Source organism: Marmota marmota, unplaced genomic scaffold (genome assembly GCF_001458135.2).
Source record: "Marmota marmota marmota unplaced genomic scaffold, marMar, whole genome shotgun sequence".
NCBI classification, from domain to species: domain Eukaryota; kingdom Metazoa; phylum Chordata; class Mammalia; order Rodentia; family Sciuridae; genus Marmota; species Marmota marmota.
Window position 1 is genome coordinate 52,280,189 of NW_026000229.1, and position 23,195 is coordinate 52,303,383.

A 23,195-nucleotide genomic window follows, 5' to 3' on the forward strand; every position below is an offset into this window, starting at 1 on the left:
TGGAATGAATATATATAATTAAACAATAAAATACTTGATAGTTCAACAACAACAAAAAGACACAATTGCACATGACTAGGAGCTAAAATAAATGCAATTTATTTTCTATGATTTTTTTATTGATTCTTTTTAGTCATTCATGACATTAGAATGATCTTTTCAGCTTTATCTGAACTGATCATTTCAAATAAATGATCATCTTACGTTGTGTGGTCAGGGCAAACTTTATGGATGGTGATGAGAGATATAAAGAATATTTGCTAAATGAATGGCGAAAAATACAAGTTCATGGATTAATAAACAAATCCACTTGGCTTAAAGAGACAATCTGGGTTGGGAAAGAAGAAATGCAAGAACTAGAAAAATAGGTAGGGATCTATTTTGAGGGAAACCATCTATATACATACAGACAGAAGTCAGCAACTACTGTGGAGCACTCATCCCCATTCAGGTACCCATGGATTATCTTAATTAGTTCCCAGGTAAGGGTACAGGTGGCTTAGAGAGTTTCAACAGCTTGTTTAAAGTCAATCTAGGGCTATCCAGATGCAAAAGACTGATATGGGCTCTGACTTCCAGGGCTTACAGTCTAGCATCCACTGAGCTAGCCAGTGAATGAGCTCCATTTAAACCCTGAGCTCCAAGGCTCAGGATCATCATTCACAATAGTCTGTATTTCAGTTTGGCAGGTCAAATACTAGAAAACCTCATTCCATCTTCACTTGATATCCTTTAGTTGTGCTTATGTAGTCTCAGTGGCTGTAATACTTGATCCACCCTGCATATCAGCACCACCTGTTGAGTTTTTGAAAGAATGTGTACATGTTCAGGACTCAATCCCAGAGATCTGAATTGCAGCCCAGTATCAGTATTTTTCTGTATTCCACAGGGGATCCTATTGCATGGCCAGAGTTTTGAACTTGATAGATACTCAATAATCCACAATATGCCCCAAAACTTCTTAGCTAAGTCCTAAATGAATTCCACACATTCACACTTTATTCTAGTCACCTACAAGCAATCCAGATAAGAGACATAATCACAATGCTGATAATGATAACCCTATAATAACATTATAATAACACTCTTATTGAGTGCCTATTCTGTATCCAGGCCCTATGCAAAGTGATTTTTCACTCAGATTTTCAGATTTATTTCTCACAAAATCCAACAGGGAAAGAACTTTTGATGTTCCCATTTCCAAAGGCACAAAGCTAGTCAGAAAGGATGGAATTCAAACCCAAGAATGTATTGATCCAAAAGAAGTGCTCTTTATAGCCACTTAACTATACTGCCTCCCAAAACTAAGAATAACCATTAATTTACTGAAGAGTTGATTGAATGTCACCTCTCTGCCAGGCACTGTGTCCTCAGTCATACGCAGCATAAATCAATACCCATAGACTCCAAAACAACAGTATATTTTCTCAAGTTCCAAAAGATAAAATTTGTCACAAAGACTCTACCAAATAGGCTGAAAATAGAATGAACAAGCTTTGTTACCCAGCAACTAAATAAAGATTTTTCTATCAGAAAATTAGGTTTTCTAGAGAGGAAAAAAAGTCCAAGCTATAGTTCTGAAAACACACAGATGAGGCTTCAAGGAAATGGCTTTGACTCTGATTCCCAAAGGTCTAGGCTTCAAAACCCTAACCTACAGCCTAACCCTAACCCTAACCCTAACCCTAACCCTGAAGGTTAATTAGTAGATTGCCTCACTATTAATCCTCAAAAGGAAACCCTAACTCATGCTTGGAAGCCACCTGGTGCTATTTGCTATAGATATTTTTTCAATACACTTCTACAAAATGCCAAAATATCCCCCAAAAGAATAAATGTTTTCAAAAGAGCAAATCATAGGTTCCTTTCTTACCTGTGCATTTTAAGCCTATAGTGATTAATATTTTGAGGACCTTGGGTACCACTGAGAATCTGAGGAACCTATGAAACCTTCCACAAAAAGGCACAGCAATCTATGCATATAATCTTAGACTAAGACTCTCTCATCTAATCCACTACTTCATTTACTTCTTTGTCATTAAATTTTTTTTTAATAAGGACTAACTCTTTCAGACACTCGGCATAGCTTGGTAAACAAGAGAGACATCCTTGTCTGGGAAAACTCAACTACCATTGAGCAATCTTATCTGTTACTAGGCTTTCAATTAGAACATATTGTCCAAGGACAGCCAACACCTGGACACCAGTTGGAACACAGGGCAGAGCAAGAGGTGGGAGAGGTTGATCTCTAGGTGATGGGAGGCAGTTTGTGCTCTGGAAAATTTGGCAGTAGATAATGGAGCTCAGACAAAAGGGGTTGGGGTTCACTGACAGGTCTCTCTAGTCTTTTTTTTTAAAGGGAGAGTGAGAGAGAGGGAGAATTTTAATATTTATTTTTTAGTATTTGGTGGACACAACATCTTTGTTTGTATGTGGTGCTGAGGATCAAACCCGGGCCGCACGCATGCCAGGCGAGCGCACTACCGCTTGAGCCACATCCCCAGCCCCAAGTCTCTCTAGTCTTAAGAAGACCTGAGCCAGAGATTAAGACCAAGTACCAGTCTGAAAGGTATGAGGCAGAAAAACGAAATAGGGAAATGAGGCAGTGAGGCAGGTGGAAACACAGTGTTGTCTTAGAAACCCAGATTCACTCACTAACATGGAGGTATAGATGGGGCTTAGCCAAATGGAAATGAGGAGGACCCTGTACTTTAACAGGGTATGATATTAGTACCAGATCTTTAACAAACTCGCATGGCACTGACCCAGGAAGCCACTGGTTTATTGCCTCTCAGTTTTACCTGCTCCCATTCTCCAAAAAGGTAGAGAACTGGTGAGTGTTAAATGCAGAGATAAGAGATTAGAAATCCACAGGAACTAGAGAGCAAGAAGATTGTACAAGAAATCTGTTATCCTGGAAGCTCTGTAAATGAATCTACACAAACAAAAAAAGATGAAAAGCTACAATAAAATTTCAGTCAAATACTTAAAAAGTTTTGTCAGCTGAATGTTAGGCATTATGATATTTGGGAACTAAACCAAGAAAATCTTTAGAACACTAAGTTATTTCAGTGCCCCATCGGATTTTGGAAGCAGCAATGATTAATTTTCTGGTTAAAACCAGTTCTTCACAATAGGTAGTTCTTTGTATGAATTATTTCTCTCATCTGTCTACAACAGAAATACTAAGCTACATATTATTTATGTTGAGAGTATGAGAAAGGCAGACAAACAACCAAGCTAAAGAGAGTAATAAACACTCTAGTAGTAAACAAATATGGTGGCTGATATGTTTTATTTCACATTTTCATGTCCCAGCTCGTTTATCAGTTCATAAGAGTTAAGTGAGGAAATACTTCATCTCTCCTATAAAAGGGCATTCTGAAATGGAACCGAGAGTCAAGACAACTAAACCTCAGTGGAGTGCTGGAGACGTCTCTTTGTCTCTCCAGACCAATCCTCAACCTTCTCCATCCTACTTTGTAACCCAGAAGCTGAGCTAAAGGGGCTCCAACTATGGGGCACCTTGCTCTTTGGCTTCCATGATGTTTGGCCAATGGACAGCACCCACCTGCAGGAGACGGGAGCGGGGATGATAATGAGGTATTTGTACTTAAAAGGTCATAGCAGGCTATAGACTTCCTCTCACAGCACAGGTACCCTCAGGAGCCTTTCCACACAATCCTCTTTCCTGTGTACAAGGACTTGCTTCCTTCACTTCACAACCCACTGTTTCCAGCCCAAGACTTCTAAATCTTTTGTCCTCTCTGAACCCTGCTCATTCCTCCTTTAATTTTTTTTGAAAGTATCTGTTGTCTGCCAGAACTCTGAATATCATCATTCTAGAGCCACCTCTCCTCAGGCAGGTGGGCAGAGAGTAATGTAAACTCCACACCCAATTCCATTTGGATTGATGTCAGAAAGGGTTAGTCCTGGGGGTATCCAGGAAGAGGATTGTTATTTTTACTTGGCCAAGCACACATCAGGCATGGCCAGATCTCTCTCTCTCTCTATCCTAAATTGGCTCAACAAGTTGGGAGTATCTGCATATTGTGAGGAACAAAACAAAACTAAATTACCTTGCCTCAACTACCAACAAAACAGAGCAACCAAAAGAGAGATATAAAAGGCTGGAGGAGAAAGGTTTTGAAGCATGGCTTATTCCCATTTGGGCTTTCTCCTAATGTATTCAGAACAGTTCTCTTAATTTTATAAAAAAAAAATTTAAACTGAGTTTGTACTTTTTATTTGTCAGATTCCCAGTAGAATGAGAATATGATATTCCTGCAGCATACTCAAAACCCCAAAACAATTTCAATAGCTCTGCGGGATGTTATAACCTCCTCATATCTTCTCTTAAATTCAGTTTTTATTTTTGGTTTCCATCTAATAATCAGAAACTTTGTGTTCAAATTTGATTGAAGATGGGAATATAATTCATTTTAGAAAGGAAATGATTACCCACTAAGCATAAGTTATTTAACATTTCTAAAACCCCCACTGACTTATTAATGCCACAGCTGATAAACTTTGGAAGGCCCAGCCAAAGACATTCACCCAGAAGTGCCAGAAACAAGTGTGGCTTACTTATCATGGAGGTGAAGCCAACGACACCCAAATTCTAGCTGGAATAAGGCATGGCTAAGCCACACTCACATTCTGACACCACGGATAGAGGCCTGAGTCAAGGCCAGTTGAAGCCTCAGTAACGTGAATAACAAAGGACAAGACCACAGGCCCCACAGGGCCAATACGAAAATAATATTGGACTCCTTCTTCTGAAGAGAACATCAGCAACACTAGTATCATCATTCCAGTGACTTAAATCATAACTAGAGAAATATCATTAGATATTAGAGGAAACATGGATGGCAAAGACAGATGTTTGACTGTAATTCTACAAATTCTATCCCATTCTACTGTGTTGGGTGCAAATGACTCAAAAATACAAATATCTATACTCTGCCATAGGAATAAACAACTCGCTCTCTGCTGCCCCCTTAGCAGACTTATTCTTCATTTATGGATGCAGGCAGTAGAGAATTCTCTCACTGGAAAAGTTACCTTCTGGGCACAGTGTGACCAGGAGGGCCCTTGAGACACCCAGGAGTCTTGAGAGAGAATCAAGTTGGGGTCAAGAGGGGACAACCCTTGTCTTGTCTCTTCACTGCCCTCCTCCCTCCTTCAGAAAAGTCTGAGATTCCAGACACCAGTTGGACGTTGGTTACTAGTAGAGGTATCTGTATCTTTTCCTTTGTCTCTGTCTCTGTCTCTCTCCTTGGTTTATTCTCTCTCTCTGTGTCTCCCCTTCCCCCATAGACAGACAGACAGACAGATAGACACACACACACACACATACACACTTTCAAGGCCATCTTGTTCAATCTTTCCTCTTTATTCCAGAAAAAAAGTCTTCAGGCACATCATCCAGTTAAAGTAAAATTCATACTAGAGAAAAGGGAAAAGCCTGAATTAAGTCCTGAGGTAAGTGCTTTGGCTTTACCAGAGCTGGGCACTGCACTCTGCAAAAATCAATGTGGAAGTCTGTAACCGTCTTCTAGGACTTTCTGAGGAGTAGGTGGAAGACTTGAGCCATAGTGGGTTCCAAATTTACCATTTTGAATTTTTGTTACTCTAGTGAAGTGTGTGGGTTTGGGAAGCAGAGAGCTCTGGGCTCAAGCCCTGAGACCTGGTGTCCATGCCCTTAAGCAAAGCCACCTCTCTGAGCTTCAATTTCTTCTTCTGTAACAGGGTGATAACACCCACTTCACAGGCTATGAGTTTTAATGAAATCGTGTATGCTATTGCCTCATAAAATGTAAAATACACACAACTGTCAGAGTGGTTGTAGAATTATTCAGAATTTACACTCTAAATCCTTTGTGTGCTATGATGAGTTAAGACTCTTGCATTTTCTTTCATTACATTTGTTTTAGGTCCCATAAACATTTAATCTTTATTCAATCCTCAAAGATTATTCTACAAACAGTTCTGCTTACATTAGTTACAATCCCATTATGACTCTATGTAGTATCTATTTGGGTATAATTTTCTATTAAAAGCCCCAGGAAAATTCACTCTTTGTTAACTTATAACATAAGTTGAGATTCTCATCCCTGAATTTTCTTCTGTGGTAAGCTTTCTATGCTGGATGTTGTGTGTGCTAGAGTTTTACATTGCATGAGTTTTACATTGAGGGTAAAACCTTAAAGAAGATAGAATCTGAAACAAAGCTGTTATACACTTCACCTTCATTTTCCATCCTTTGTCAAATAACCAGACCAGGTTAGGAGAGGTACCCAAGAATAAAGTCACAGAACTTATCTTCTCCCCTTCATCCCAGGAGACAGGGCTAAGTCACTCTAAGAAAGCCACCATAAAATTCTATGCTCCAAGCAAATACAATCAGAATGTAACAGACGTCTAGAGGAGTAATAAGGCCATTGAAGACATCTTTATTAAAGACTGCACAAGGGACAGAGTACAACTAACAACATCTGGAGCAGCCTTTGGTTCCCTAGGAGGCATAATCATGTCATCCTCTGTGAAAGAGGTAAACGTGTATTTAGAAAAGAAGAAATAGAGATGTCTTAGACCAGGCAATCAGATAAACCGCTTCAACTAAAACCCAACTGCACCACTATCAAAATAAGCTCCCAAAGAGAAAGGTAACAGGTCCATACCAGAACACTCATCTGAGTCATTCTGAGTGTACACTCATCTGAGTTCCTCGATAGATGAAGGTCCCACCCAATCCTCTCTTATTTCTCCACTCCAAGCTTCATAAACTTACTAGGATTCCTTCCACTTAGGTAAATTTCCACATTTCCAGAATATTGGACCAAGTGCTTAGGATTAGCAGATAACTATAGCTCATTCCTCTCATTCGGTCCTATAAACAACAGGCTCTGAGTAAAAGTCCACTTGTCCTTTGGAGATTCCAGCCCATGTCACAGAATAAATTTTCATTGCATTCTAGCAGTTGGTGCAAAATCATTGAGAGTTTAATGAATCTTCATTCCTGAAAGTCTTCAGTGAATTTATCTCTGAAATTCACATGCACAATTTACGAATTAGAAATACTACACATATATATGCGATCACATGCTAAGACTTTAGTAGTTAAAATTTTCTCCTGAATTTATATAGCTGATGGGAAACAACACCTGAAAAATCTCAAACAAGTCTTATGAGTTATTAACAATTATTTTCAACCCAAACGTAGAAATTCATCCAAGTGGGATGAAATGTGTCATTTGGGCTACAGAGAGTGGCTGGGAGCTCCCACTAAAGGTCCAACCCAAACTTTCATGCATCTCAAAAAAAAAAAAAAACTTTCCGCAGAGAGGAAAATATATAGATACCCCAGCTGTGCTAAGAAAGGGAGAGATTATTCCCCAGCCAGTGCTACTCAAAGTGTATGCTGCAGACTGATCCTGGTCATAAACTGTTACTAGTCTGTGACAAATATAGAAATTGAAAATAAGCACTGAAAAAATTCTTTATAGCAACTTTACACCATAATTATATTTCAATGTGTAATTTTTTCCTTAATATTTCATTTTCCCTAATTTTTCCAGACCTTTTATCTATGAGGAATTGAAAATTTAAAAACATAAACAAACAAACAAACAAAACAGTTGGTTGAATAATCAGACAGTTTAAGAAGCACTGCCATAGGCCCTTGATAATAGTTTTGGCTGCTCACTGGAATCTTCTGGGGAGCTTTAAAGAGTACTGATGCCTGGGTCTCAGTGGGATGCATCCTGGGCATTGGGATATATTTTTTAACTCCAAGATGATTCTGATTCTGCAGAAAAGTATTTTAGAATCACTTAACTCATAGTGGGAGAGAATTAAGGGATGGATTCGGTAATTGAGCCGGGGAATATACACAAAATTAATTATTTATCATCTGTTACTTTGAAAGTTTTTACAATACTTTATTATGTCAATGTAAGTATTTTATTATAGATAAGAGTAAAATGAACAAATATGCTATAATATTTAATCATGTGGCATACAATTTTAATGTACTTTTATTGCAATATAGTGTGCATACAGAGAAGTAACACACCCTAAGGATAGAGTTTGATGACATTTCATGAAGTCAGTGTGTCTGTGTAACCAACACTCAGAACAAGATATAATAGTATTTGCCCTCTTGTTGTGATATCTAAAATAGCTTCCCAACTGAGAGGAAATAAAGATAATGTACTCTGCCACTATGAATATGCCATTTATCTTGGTTTACAGTAAATCTAGTTCAAGCTGGAAGATTTCAAAGAACAGAAATAGAAAGTACATGATTCTGGCAAAGAGGGCAGATTGAATATATACATTTGTATTTCCCCATTTGGGAAATTCTACCAAAATTACAATAAAATGGATTTTTTTAAAAACAAAAAACTATAAATCCACAAAAATGGGAAGATCAAGAGAGAAGATGATTATAGAATTTTAGATGCTAAAAAGTAGAAAATGACTTGTCAAGCTTGAGAAAACTGAAATCTAAGCGGAGGGAAGAAAAATGGAAATTAGTTCAATTTACAACAAAGAACTTTCCAAAGCCTCCTGAATTATGGTACTAGTTACTACTAAGAGAGAGAATAGCACATTCAAAAGCAGGTCTTGCTTAAGTCTAAGAAGTCCAGATGTCTTCTGAATCCTCACCCTCATTCCTTGTCCCTCTTCACTCTTGTAAGGGCAGCAGGTTAATCCTCTGGAGAAGCTCAAACAGAAGTCTACAGGGACACTAGGCACAGTTGAAGACTCAGGGCACCATACCAAAACCACAGAACAATTAAGTGAACCTATCTATACATTGCTGCTCACTGAGACACCCAGGCTTCTTTCCTACTTGGTTCCCAGAATGCAGGTAGTCTGTCAAAAGATTAGAAATGCCTTCTGTGGTCCAGGGAAATAGAATTCAAATACAATTTAAGAAAATGATAGTAAATATTCCCAAAGGAAAAGCCCAGTTTCGCAGTAAAAAGCCTTAATAGACAGGCACCTGTTGGTAGACAATTCTCAATGAGAGTATCTTGCATTTTTCCATATCTTGTGTGGGCACTGACAGATTTTTGTTCTGGGCTATCTTTTCAAGAACTGTATAGTAAATAGTTTTGGAAGGAAGAGAAAAAGTCTCTCTGTAAAACAAGGCAGGCTTGTTTGCTAACATCTCAAAGGTTGAGTAGGTTTGCTTGTAAGCCATTATAACTGATTTGGATTTCCTAAACACAGGATTCCTCAGCTGTGACATAAACCTTCAATGTATTGAGAATTCACCTTACTTACTCATTCTGTCCTTATGGAATGTTGGGAGCAAGAACATGAACTTGTTCATGTAAGTTCATGAACATGAACTTCATGTTCATGCTGTTTTCTGGATTATAGGAGGAAAAGTCCTTTGAATCTGAAACAGCAATCTCATAACTTCCTTGGGCACCCATGAAACTGTAGCAAGAAAACTTGTTAACTTGAAAACATGGCAAAATCACAGATTCTTAATAGTTCTTGACCACTTTAATCATTCTTGCAGATTCCAAACGGTTCTTAAATCCTCTACCCTATAATTTAAACAGATAAGGAAAGAAAATCACAAGATATCCAATATTATTGACGAACAGTACTTTTTTACAAAAGGAAATAATATTCAAGAGAAGGAAATTTCAAAAATATATTAAGATATTCAGGTAGATAAAAAATTATTATATCCATTAAATAAGAACAAGGTGTCATACTTTTTAAGGAAATATTTATGGAACAAGAGAGCTATTAAAACTGTAATGAAATCTCAAGTGAGAAACTTCATAAAAGAATTTTCAAGTCAAGAAAATCTTTTGCAAAGTTTAGTACAAAGATATGGCTAAGAAGGAATGAAAAGGCTAGAATCTGGATACTTCATTATAGCATAAGCCATGTCAGAAACCCCACAGCTGAACTCCCTGTTCTACAAAAGAATAAACTTCCTTATTGCTAGAGCTAATATAAGTCGAATTACTTTACTTGCCATCAAAAGCATGCTGATTGTTAAGCAATAGAATAAATCCATACCTAGAGGAATTTTGGAAACCAGCACATCTTGAAAAAGGATAAACTGGTTTGTGTTCTGGAGCAGGGTATAAAAATGGAAGCAGGGCCTTTCTCAATCAAAATCCTTTCTCCAAACTTGCTCATTTGCCATAATTTTGGTACAAATATTAGAGATACCAGCAGCTATGCTATTTTCCTTCAGAAAATAACTGGGTACCTCAAAATGCTTCCAACTCCTGATTTTCTGTATGAGTATGTGAATGTCATTGAAGGAGAAAGCCTATTCTGCAAGCCTTTTAGAAAACATGGAAAGTTGCAATGCCAAGCAAAACTGTACTTGGGGAGAAAAGTAGGTTGTACTGCTTTGATGGTGAAACTTGGCTTTTCATATCAATGCAACCCGATACCTTAAATATCAGCATGTGTAGCACCTGAAGTACTGTCATGGTCCTACAAAAAAACCTTTTCTATTGCCTTGCAAGTTGACTCCATCAGAACCAAAGTCCAAATTATCATCTTCTCCAGATTTTTATTTTATCAAGAAAAGTAAACAGAATGTGGGATTCTCCTTCACTACCTAGAAGCTATGTTTACAGAAACTCTGACTTGAAATCTCTGAATGATACATGAAAATCACCTTTGAGAGAAAAAAGAAGGCCCACTTGTAGGATAATTCAGTAAGAAGAAGATGATTCATGGGTTGCTTACTTTAATAGATATGAGCAGAATACATTTTTGCATTCAAAGCTTGGCAGTCACCATTACAATGCAGCAGAAAACCACAACTTCTTTTGGAAACACAGCTTCTCAAAAAAATAACAACCTAGAATGAAGACATGTCATAAAAAGTCTGCACAAAAACTGCTTGAAAGTTTATTCTGCTTAAATGGACTTAAAATCATCCTTTCCTTGCTGACAAAGACAATATCGGTGGCACAGACCTTGCCTCCAAGATAATCTCATTGACTTGAACACAAATGAAATGATGTAACATTAATTCAACTTGAAGAGCCTTCAAGAAATCTGGCGTTTCTGGATACAAGTCCATCTTATCATAGCAAAATAAGATATAAGATTTCTAATTTTACTTGTGACCTCATATCCTGTTGAGTCAGAGCTTTTAGACATGTTGAGATTTCATTGAATTGAAGAGAACTGCACATTGCCATCCCTAAGATCACTCCAAATTTTTAATTACTTATTCAGTCCAAACCGCCAGAGTTTTCTCACTAAAATTTGATTGTGAATAAAACCTAAGTTCATTTTTATTTTACTTAACAAATTTGAATTAGTTCAGTTTTTCCAAGTGTTACCATTAAATTTTGCACACACTATCATAAAATAAACAGATAAAATTCAAAAGAATTATTTTACAGTCTGTTCCTGTGAAGTAAATCTCCAGTGTAATAAAAGAAACTGCACAAAAATTTTGATATATATGTGCATTTGGAGGGAAAGGAGTAGTTCATAGCTTTACCTATATTTTTGAATATTTCCATGTCCCCAAATTGTTTAACAACAGAAATGTTAATCACCAAATTCTGCTGCCCTACACTATAGAATTGCCTCTAAGATAGTTTGCAATTACCATGTCACATCATAGGTCACTCCTACAATGAATTTAATCCTATGTCACCTTGAAAACTAGTAGTTACATTTTCAAGTATGATCTAATCTGAGATCTAAAATATCTGCTAGGAAATTTCTATAAAATTGAAATTATTTTTTTTCAAGTTCAATGCCTTGAATGCCTGCTTAAGAGGCATGACAAATAAATGCAAGGGAGACCCTAGATTGGCCCTGGAACAGAAAGAGAACATTAATAGGAAAACTGGTAAAATCCAAATGCAGTCTGCAATTTAATAAATAGCAATGTACCAACGTTGGTTTCTTAGTTGTGGTACATGGTAATATAAAGTGTTAACAATGGGGAAAAGTAAGGGAGGAGTATACAGGAACTCTGTATTGTCTTTGCAACTTTTCTGTATATCTAAAAATATTCCAAAGTAGAAGTTCATTTTTGAAATAACAAAAATGTCTGCTTGAAAACTTCAACAAGTCTTCATCATTCATTCAACAAAAATATATGGAGTATGCAGTCCCTGTTCTTTGCACTAGACACAGTGCTGAACAAAATACATCCATCACCCCTTAGGGATCTAACAGTCTAGTAGGCAGGAAAGACATTAAACGGTCACAAAAATGAACATAAATTGTAACTGCAGTCTGTAGTAAGTACCACAAAGGAAAAGCAGATGAGATGATAGAGGTGCAAAGCTGCAGAGGACTCTCTGAGACGATGACACTTAATATGAGACCGACAGAGAAGGAGCAGCCAGCCAGGTAACTGCACCAGAAAGATAGAAGAATTTGTTCATGGGCCTGGAGGAGTGAGAGGATCTCAAATGTGTGTGGCATGACCCAAGCACAATAAGGGCTGGGGAGAGGGGGCCAGCTGAAGAAAGGGACCACACAGGAGCCTGATCTGCATTCAGAGCTTTACAGTTTTCCAGAGAGATAGAAAAGCCACAGAAGACTTTAACCAGAGGAATGTCATGATTCAATTAATGATCTTAAAAGATCACCTTGACTGCTGAGGGGCTGTAAACTAGAAAGAGCAAGATGAGCAGTACCAGCTTCAGGTCCTCACAGTTCTTTTAAAATTAAGAGGAAATAAAAGGTTCTCAGCTTCTAAGTATATTTGCTCTAAAAGGCCTCAGAAAATAATAATGTCATTTTAGATGTGCATATCCCTGCCTTAGAACTTGCCACCATAACTCCAGCAGGAAAGATGGTGCTCCAAAGGGCTCCCATCTTCCTTGGTCTGGATTTCTCCTCTAGAATGTCTACCATCAAACCTGGGTGTGAACAAAATCACGAGATAAATACCAAAGTCACATGACTTGAGTTGAGTAAGGTACCAACAGCAAGATTTAACATCCTTAGAATCTCAGCTTTCACAAAGCAGAAAGAAATCATAGTATGTCTGATTTTCAAGACCATAAAAGCATTATTGACACCTCACTAATGCCATCTTGGCACTAGCCCAGGTCTAAATATAGCAAATCCCAGACTGCAGAATAGTGTGATTTTCAATCCCTGTTTAAAATGTACAATGTTAAATGTCATTCTCGATTACTGTGCATTGAATCTGAAGGAACTGGTTTGCTGCCCTCTCTGACCTAGAAAAAGAAATATGTGTTCCAAAGTTGATGTAACCAGTGGCACTTCAATAAAGCTTATTGAGCAGTATGCAGTGCTACCTGGGAACACTTAAACAAAACTCACTAGAGACTCATACTCTAAACAGACAGCTGGATTTTCTTGGCTTGTAGGATTATACTGTACCTATAACTTCACTAAATATTGTCTAGATCTACTCTAAGGGTTACCTGAACCATAGAAAGAATGGGTTGGATCTTGATTGAAGCCTATGATTTGATATAAAGCTCTGTGAACCAAATAGTTATTAAGTTGACTTTTCAGCCAACTGCTCCTTTTCTCTGGAAACCATAACTTCCCCAACAGTTGCTAAGGTTACAGTAGACAGCCACTGGCAGCCCAGATTGGGTAACTTGACCTGGCCCCAGACCACAAGTATCAATAAGATCAAGAGTATGCATGTGACACAAACTCGGCCAAAGAGTCACTTTCCCCGGGAATCTGGATTTAGAAGTGAGAGATTCTTGCTCAATCTGTCTGCTCTCTTGAATAGAGGACATGTAAACACTGAAACTGCTGGCAGTGACTATTTTTGACCATTTGGACAAGGAAATAGAGAAAGCCAGCCTGCCGCAAGACAAGAATGGAGAATGCACACAAGAAAAAAAAAGAGAGAGAGAGAGAGAGGGTGGCTTCCTGTTTGCCCTACAACACTCCAGGACCTGATTCCAGCTTACACCAGTTTATCCCTGCCCTTACAACCCAGGAGAGACTCCCCAGTATCCTTTCAAGACCTTCCATTTTGCTTAAACTGGTTCAAGTAGAATCCTGTGACTAGAAAACAAACAAGCCATCATTCACACCTCAGGTCTCTCCATTTCACTTAGTCTCAAATAACTAAGAGCGAGCTTTCCCAAATTCCTTAAGCCAAGATCTGTGAAAGAATTCAATTCCAGCTTCACAAAGCAAACAAATGCAAATAATTGAGAAATGCTTACCCTGAAATGTTAAGTTGGGGGTGGGGGTAGTAAGGCATAAAATTGTTTGTGTATCACTAATTATGGCTACACTATCATTTATATTTGTCAACAAATCAAGAAATGAAGTACTATATGCATTAGAAAAATTGGAAAGAAATTAATCAAAATAATAACAATTGTGCTGGGTGACAAAATTATTTTTCTTTTCTTTTATATTCCTCTGTATCCATAAGTAATTAAATACTTTATTAAAAAGAAACTTTATCAAACTATAGCTCCAAAGAATCCTGTGACTAGAAAACAAACAAGCCATCACTCACATTTTAGGTCTATAGAAATATGTAAGTGTGTTTATAACACAATGATTTATTTTTTAAAGTAGAACATAAAACAGCCTGTCTGTCATGTTTGCTGCCATATAAATAGTCAAAAAAAGAACTGTCCCATTAATATTTCACATATGAAAAGAACAATACTGCTTCCAATAGACCATTCCCAAACTGAATCTTAGCCAGAACTCCTCCACCTGTTTGCCCTCCTTATACTATCTTTACCCCCAGCCCATTCCATGCTACACATCTTCCAGTGAATTCCACTACCCCCCCCCCCATTTTGGTACCTGAATACCTGAAGATCCATCCTATCACTCACTGGATCTAGATTTTTCTCCTTTCTTTTAGATTAACCTATTTGGAATAGCCTCATGACCAATTACCTCCAGTCCATTTAAAATAATCTGTCCCTAATGGTAATCCAGGAGGATCACCCCTATTGGTCACACTAGACAAGCCAGAAATGGATAAATAGTGGGGGAAAAAAACCCACTGTGAACTTTGTAAACTGTCTTTACAATTTCTATAACAGCAATTTTTAATAACAATTCAAAATACAATGTTATATAAAAAAGGAAAATAGGTAACAAACCATTTTACTTACAAGGAAAAGTGAACAAAGGTCTTTGAAGCCATGCAACCAATTCAATTGGTTTCCTCATAATCACAACAACTTTAATACATTGAACTGGGCATGATGCCAGATACTCAATATACATCATCTTACATAATCCTCCCAACTATTGGTGAAACAATTGTTATCATTCCTATGTTTTCAGGAACAAAATCGTTGATTTGAGAGGTTAGGTTACTTATGCAAGTTTAACTTAAGTTTACTTGGCAAGTAGCAGAGCAGAAGTATAGACCCCAGCTTTCCTGTTGTCAGAACTTATGGCCTTTGCACTAGACCTCATGGTCTCAAGCCAGGTCTCTTAGACAAGCTATTGGGAAAAAATATGTATCCAAGGATATATTATTTTTTCAGTGCTAGGGATTAAACCCAGGGCTTCATGCGTACTAGGCAAGTGCTCTACCACTGAGCCACACCCCCAGTCCTCCAGAGAAAGTATATCTGAAACTTAATGTAAACCCAAGTGTTAGCTAATTGTAGTAGCTTATAATACAAATATCCAGTTTATTGTAAATTTCTATTTTAAATGCAAAATACACATCAGAATAAACATTGCAAAAACATGCATAATATATACAATGATATTTAGTATCAACATAGGGCACATATGTCCTAATTTAAAACTAAATTATTAGTTTGATACATTAAACAATGTATCAATGATTCTTATTTATAACTCTTTACAAAATACTATCTACTATGTATAAAAAAGCATGAAGTTTATTCTCAGGAAATATACAGACTATGAACAAGAATAAATATTCATTGTATTAATTTGCTATAATGCACTATAATTATAATTTACCCCAGTTAGAGAGCTTAAGATTTATATTAATATTTATATTAATATTGTGTCATGAAGACCAATACAAAAGAGAAAGGGGACAAAACCACATTATATTCTTATGGTTCTAGTAAACTTATACTACTTTGTATTCTTAAAAATTGCCCTTTTTTGTCCTCAAACACAGAAAATCTTAAGAAGTAAATAAGGATGCATAAAAGCAAAAGTTACAACCAGTCACATAAAATGATCATAAAATACTATTTGGTGTATTCTCATTCTCTGAATAGGATCATCTGTTTGATTCATTCATTGCTGGTAATTTTTTCTCTCCTTCCAGTCATTACTATCATATACTCTTTATTTTACACTAATGAAAGTAATTAAGTCTCCAATTTCTGTAAAAGAAACTGAAATCATTCAATGATTAGTAAAACAAACTTGACTGCGGCACCTAAATGTACCAGATATTTTTCCTAAAGTGAAAATAAACAATGGTTAGTCCCTGACCTCCCCAGGCTCTGTAGGTCAGACGGTCTTGTGCAAGGCAAACAGCCTAAAATTGTGTGCTAAATGTTGAATCCAAGGTGAGTTCACAGCATTACAGGAGCACAGGGGAGGGGAGGGTTAACCCAGCCCAGGGTAATCAGAAGCTTTGCAGAGGACAGCACATTTAAACTGAGCCTTTAAAGATAAACAGGAACTTTCCACAGAAAGAAGGAAACCCAGAGAGAGGGAGCATTTGGGCACAAAACATGAAGACTATAATGTCATTAAAATAATGAGCTGCTTGCTGATAAGACTATGACCAGGGTATGTGGAGACCATATGGGATATGAGATTAGAAGAGTTATATTTTTTAAAAAATCCAACAGCTAGTGATTGTTTACATAGAGTAAGGTGGTTGTATATATGAAAGATTATGCACCCATTAAAATTGTTATTAAAATATATAGATGAATTAGAGACATGTTTCATTAAAAATTAATGTGCATAAGTCTATGGATATACAAAAAGACTGAAATAATATATACAAAACTGTTAACACTAATCACCTCTGAGAGGTGATATTATGAATTTTGTTTTAATCTCTCTTTGTGTCCCTGCCTTCCAGATTTTCTTCATTAAGCATGCATTATTGGCAATTAGGGGTGGAAAGGGATGTGTGTGCTAAAATAGAATAATGTAAGTTGGGCTCAGATTGTGCCATGCCTGGAAATGTGGATTTCATTTCACAGAAAATGAAAAGTTATTCCAAGCTTTTGAACAGGAATGGGAAATGAACAGATTTGCACTTTAAGGGAGTAAATGTTATTAATGCATGACTATGGGATTGGAAAGACTTGAGGCTGAACATAAGATATGATACATAAAATTAATGAAGTGACAAGAGGGATGGAAAGCACATACTTGGGAGAGAGAGAGAGAGACAGGACTTGTTAACTGAAAACAAAACAAGAGAAAAGAGCAGAGGTTGAGGATACAAATAACTCCAGGCTTTCTGGCTTGGGCAACTGGTTGGATATAGATTTCAAAAGACAGAAAATAAAAGAAAAAGGAAAGGGCATGTCTTAGGGACAGAATGATGAATTTGGTTTAATGTGTGATATGTTTACAGGATATTCAGGTAGAAATGCTAGCAGGAGGCTTGAAACATGAGTCTGAGCTCAGAAAAACTGAACCAAGAAATATAGGCACATAGAGGATGGTGAAGCTGTGGGATTGAATGAGCTCATTTGGGGCAAGCAGAGGGCAGAACTTGAGAAACACTAAATCATAACAGCCATCAGTGCACTTAGAAAGCAAAAGAAACAGAAGTGGGTAGAGTTCAATTTTTGATTGACACATACTATTTGTACATATTTATGAAGTACAATGGGATGTTTTGATTCATGTATATATTGTGTAGTGTTCACCATAAACTTTTATCATTTCTTTATGATGAGTATAAATTCCTTTCTTTTAAAAGTAAGTGGAGTTCTTTTTTGGAAAGGAGGTGGTCAGAGCAAGTATCAGAGCAAGAGTTGTTTAGAAAACAACCACAGAACCCAGTCACTGAAGTTGATCGGTAGGATTTAATTCATTACACTGCCTCCTCATACAAACACACACACAAAAGGCTCACTCAAAAAAATATCAGTAGAAAATGTAGTAAAACAAGTGAATTTATCCTTTCTCTTGACTTATGGAAATTAATTTCATATCATAACAACCCTCTAACTGATCACCACCTCTTATATTTCCGATTGACTTCCACTAGTCTTTGATCCTACTGAAACTTCCAACCCATTGATCATATCACCTTTCCACTTTTCCTAATTACCTTGATTTCCTGTCTCCTCTGCTTATACCAAGTTTAAATCCCAAGGTCAATCATTATAACAATGCCTTCTTTATATACAACTTCTTTGCCCCTATTATTTTATTACACTCATAAAATAATCTGCAGCTCTGGTTGAGACAAATCCTTGTCTCCGCTTGCTCCAAGTCTTTGTTGTGTCAATGAATAAAGCAACCTATTGACCAGTCTTACTTTGAATTTGTGACCGGAAACTCTAGTGAGCCTTAAGGTTGCCAGAGAGAGAACATTTGTATATTTCCCCAGCCCATTTGTCCTCCCCTTTTGTTTTAAATATATACACCTTCTTTCTCCAATCTCTGCCATCTCCTCCCCCATCCTCTCACTCTCGGTTGATAGCTTTGCTTGGAGGAAGGCTTTGGAGGAAGCTAAAACAACCAGAAGAGACCCTCAACAGACTTCCCCATCTCAGTTACTCACCTTACAGGGCCTGCTCCACACACTTTGGCCTATCTAAAGTGATGTCCCTTCTCTTATGCACTAGATTCTATATCCTATCTCTCCAACATCATTAATTTTAATTCTCTATTGAATCATTCTCCTTTACATGCAAACATTGTTATTTCTCCCAACTTTTAGAGAAAAAAAATTTTCTTAGCCCTACTACCTTCATTTCTTCTCTCCCCCTGTGCACATTTTCCTTAAAAATCCTTGAAGAGTCATCTATACTCAGTTTTCAATTTCTCCCCCAATTATCTCTTACATACATTCTAATCCATGTCTTCCCATCTTACCTGCTCTTGCCAATGTTCCTGTCAAGATCATCAATGACCCTCGATTTCCAAACTCAAGATCAGTTATCAGACTTTATTGTACTTGACTTTTAAACACCACTGGACTCAGCTAATCCCTTTACTTCACTGGCTTCAGAGCATCACATGCTCATGGTTTTCCCCCTACCTACCTGGGAGATCCTTCTTAGTCTCTGTCAATGGTTTCTCCTCTTCTTCCCAACCTTTTAATGTCAAGTGTCCCAGGGTTCAGTCCTTGTTCTCTTCTCTTTGCTACACATATTTGTTCCTTGGTGATTTCATCCAGCCTTAAGTACCATCCAAATGTTGGCAGATTCCTAATCTATATCTCCAGTTGGACATCTCCAAGCACCAAGCTTACATCTCCAATACATTTAACATTTCTACAATATCCTTTTCCTCTGCCCCCTGCTCCCAAACTTCTCTACCTTGAAGCCTTCCATACTTTTGCCAACAGCAATTCAAACTTGGTCAAACCAGAAAACTGGAGTCAATTTTTATTCCTTTTTCTTGCCAATACCATATCCAGTTCATCAAGGAACCCTATTGACTCTAAGTTCAAACACATACAGAATCTGACCACCTATCACCACCTCTACTGCTATCACTCAAGCTCATGCCACATCTTCTCTCACCCAGGTTATTGCAGTAGCATTCTAACAAGGCATTTCCACCCCTGGTACAATAGAGCAGTCAGGCTGATCCCTTAGAAAATTAATTGAAGTCATAATACTCTTCTTTCAAAACCCTGCAAAGCTCCAATTGCTTTCAGAATATAAGCCAAATGACTTAAGATAAACTATAAGGCCTGACTTTATCCAAGTCCCTGTATCCTCAATAACCTCACCTCCAGTCACTTTCCCTGTTAATTCTGCTTCGCCATGTAGACTTCCTTGTTCTTTCTTTGGTGTGCCAGGTACACTATAACTCAGAGCTTGGCACTGGCTGATCCCACTACCTAGAATACCTTCCTTCTGACATCCACATGACTAACACCCTCACATCCTTCAGGTCTTTCTTGGCTCAAATATTACTTCCTCCATGAGGTCTTACCTGACACCCTATTTAAAATTGTGACAATATCTAACACCCAGAATTTTTATCCTGTCTATTTTGTTGCAATTTTAAAAAATATCATGTATCACCTTGAAAATAAAACTTTGTTTATCATCTTGTTTCTTTTCACTAGAGTTTGAACTCCAAAAAGGAAAATACTTTCATATGATTTGTTCATTGATATATTCCTGGCATATAGGAGGTGCTCAATTAATACATGATGAGCAAATTAATCTATTTTCTTCTAGACCACAAGTAACTCAAGGCCAGTCACTATGCCTTGATCATCTTTGCATCCTTTTTCTTATATCTATACTCATGCTCAATTGAATGCTTGCTAAGTTGAACAGAATATTTAAAAAGTGGCTGTGTAGCCCATAAAATTTTCTCCATGTCTCTGAATCCTATTTCATTTCTTTATTCTTCAGCCTGATGACTATAGTTTGTTCTGGACAATGTACAAGCTTGGAAGCAAGATACATTAACATGGGGCTAGTCTCCAATGCATCTCAGACATGATTCCCCACCTACCTCCAAAACAGAAAGTGATCATCCCTCCTGAAGATCTCATATGTGATCACTCAGGAAGTGGAAATGTCACCTTGCCTTCACATAGTATATATCTGCCACTCTAGCTTTTTCCTGAATATATTGCTCCAGACCTTCTCCAAGCTGTTGCTCATTCCTGGTAACAGCTAAATCAATTGACCATATTGCACTGGTTTGCTTCAATGTGTTTGTTTACTAGTTGAAGCCTGCATTAATGGCAGGATTATTTCATGGTGCTTGGTTGCCTGGCCCTCTTCCAACTCTCTCCTCTCCCAGTCTCTCGCTGTGTAAAATGGCAATCTTTCTCTCTCTGCCTCTGAAAGCATGAATGTCCTGAGAATTATTTGACTATCCCTTAATTCCCTGTTCTTGTGAGATTCTTCTCTGCCTTCACTGTTCGAACTCTGTGGCCTGAATTTACAAGTGTACATCACAAATAACCGTGCCAAGTGCATCTTTATTCCTTTTAGCTTCCAGTTACAGCCTTGGTCAATGTTCTTTCCTTTTATGTCCTGTTATTGTATTGCAAATGAAACATGTGCAGCTATTTGAGCAAGTACAAAAATATAATATGAACATGTCCTTATCTAAAATGTCACTTTTCCAGCATTCTTTCTGGTTTGTTCTTCGTTGACTAAAGTCCCATTGTCATAAAAATTTTAATAATAAACCACCCTAAGTCTTGTAATTTTATGGACAGATTCTACATTCACTTGGTGACCAAATTTTGATAGTTCCTAATTAAAATATTCAAAGGTGAAATTCAGGTAATTTCCACAAGATATATCAATATTTTCAATTAAATTTCTAGGGTTAAAGAAGATACCCTTTGCCAATAGGGGGGGGAGGAGAAGAAAATTTTGAGGCTATAGTACAAAGACTTCAAAGAGCTTTCCACAGCATGTTATTTTCTTTCCAGAAAATTCTAGCACTATATAATTACTTTTGTATGGAAAATGAATAATGTAAGCCTCTACTGCTAAAAACAGCTAGACAGAAACCATCCAAAGCAGATAGGCCTTTCCTGAAACCAAATGAAATATTAAACTAGAAAATAGCTGTGTGAGAATGGCCCGTGGAATAAAGCTCTTGAGTTATTATTCAAGAGCAAGCATAGAAAGTTACATGAAAAATCAAGTGTTTTCTCCTCTATGTGTCAGGATTTGCGTGAGTCCACAGTTTCACGGAACATGTAATGTTGATGCCACACCAAAATGTCACAGAAAAATACCAATCAGAAATGCGTCTGGGAGCTTCCCAGGCTTCTGGTTAAAAATAACAGTAAAAACATCAATTAAGATCCACCTATTGCGACAGAAACGCATTGATAAAGAAAAAGCGAAATCCCACCTGCATGAAAATTAAACCGTAGCTACTCCCCCAGTTGAGAGGAGAAAGAGCTTCATTTCGGTGCCTCGTAGAACTAATCCCAGCAAATACAGCCAGTGGGTTTTTATGCTGGGGGAAGGGGACTGCGAAAAGTGAACCCCTCATAGCATCCCCTACACACAAAAAACTCCTGAAATGTGAAAGCATCAGCGCCGCATGGCCTCACTTAACCGGAAGAAAGCTGGTACAGAACAGAACAGCCTCCTAGGGCTCAGAGGTGGCCGCGACGTGCGGCGGGGGCGGGTGGCCGTGTGGTGCCTTCCTCTCTCACCCACCCTCTGCCGTTTGCATGGATGGGTCCCTCCCTCAAAGCTTCAGGACTCGGGGACCTGAGCAAGCTCTTAGATTTATCCAGAGTTCAGAACCTCCCCCAAAACGTTTTATAGGTATTAATTCCCGCGCTGGCAACATCTCAACAGCCCAGAGTGGGCAAGCTGACCCAGCTGGCGGGGGGACCCACGTCTGGGTCGATCGCCCCGCCAGCTCCACCCCCAAGTCTCTCCACAGTCTGCGTCCCCAGAGCCCCGTGCGCACCCTGGCACCCAGTAGGGCCTTTCAGAGAGTGTAGCCCTAGGGTTGACCGGACGCTAATTGAACAGCCATGTTAGCCTCCGCCAGGCGTAAATCAGCCCGGGGCGAGCGGGCCAACGGCGGTCGAGAGAGCTTGCCAGATCCTCTCTGCACCTCCGCCCCCAAGACTGCGACTGTTCCCAAACTCCTGGGCGCAACCCGCCAGAGCCCCGTCGCTCCACAAGGTTCAGCACCGAGGACAGCAGATATACTTTTTGTGTCAGTGGTCCCCGAGGCCAGGAGGGTGGCGGTGACAGCACAGGCAAGGGCTGCAGGTGTCCGGACCCCCCGCCCTCTCGCACCCTGGTGGCACCCATGAGCGCCCACCTCCCATCCGCGCCTCGCGCAGGGCGGCCCCAGGGCGTCTTACTTTTCTGACTGGAGTAACCCGGGTAATAGCCATAGTAGCCGGTGATCCGCAGGATGCGGTCCTCGATGGTGGCCACCCCGTTGGGGGCCGCTTTGACGTCCATAGAGGGCGCGGGGCGGCGGCTCCGGGCGCGGCGGGGCGGAGAGCGCAGAGTTGGGCCCGAGAGCTGGTGCAGGTGCCGCCGCGCACGCACGCGCGGTGCTGTGGCTGTCTGCTGCTCGCAGCC

At 38.6% G+C, this 23,195-nt stretch overlaps 1 protein-coding gene across 1 annotated transcript in view; it reads right to left on the bottom strand.

Annotated features, from left to right (window-relative positions):
* Slc35f4 (solute carrier family 35 member F4) overlaps positions 1–23,184 on the bottom strand; it is a 249,734-nt gene extending 226,550 nt beyond the window's left edge. Inside the window, exon 1 of the mRNA XM_048793653.1 lies at positions 22,970–23,184. Coding sequence (XP_048649610.1) covers positions 22,970–23,072 — 103 coding nt within the window. The 5' untranslated portion in view covers positions 23,073–23,184. The remainder of the gene's footprint in view (positions 1–22,969) is intronic.
* Positions 23,185–23,195: the final 11 nt, after the last annotated feature.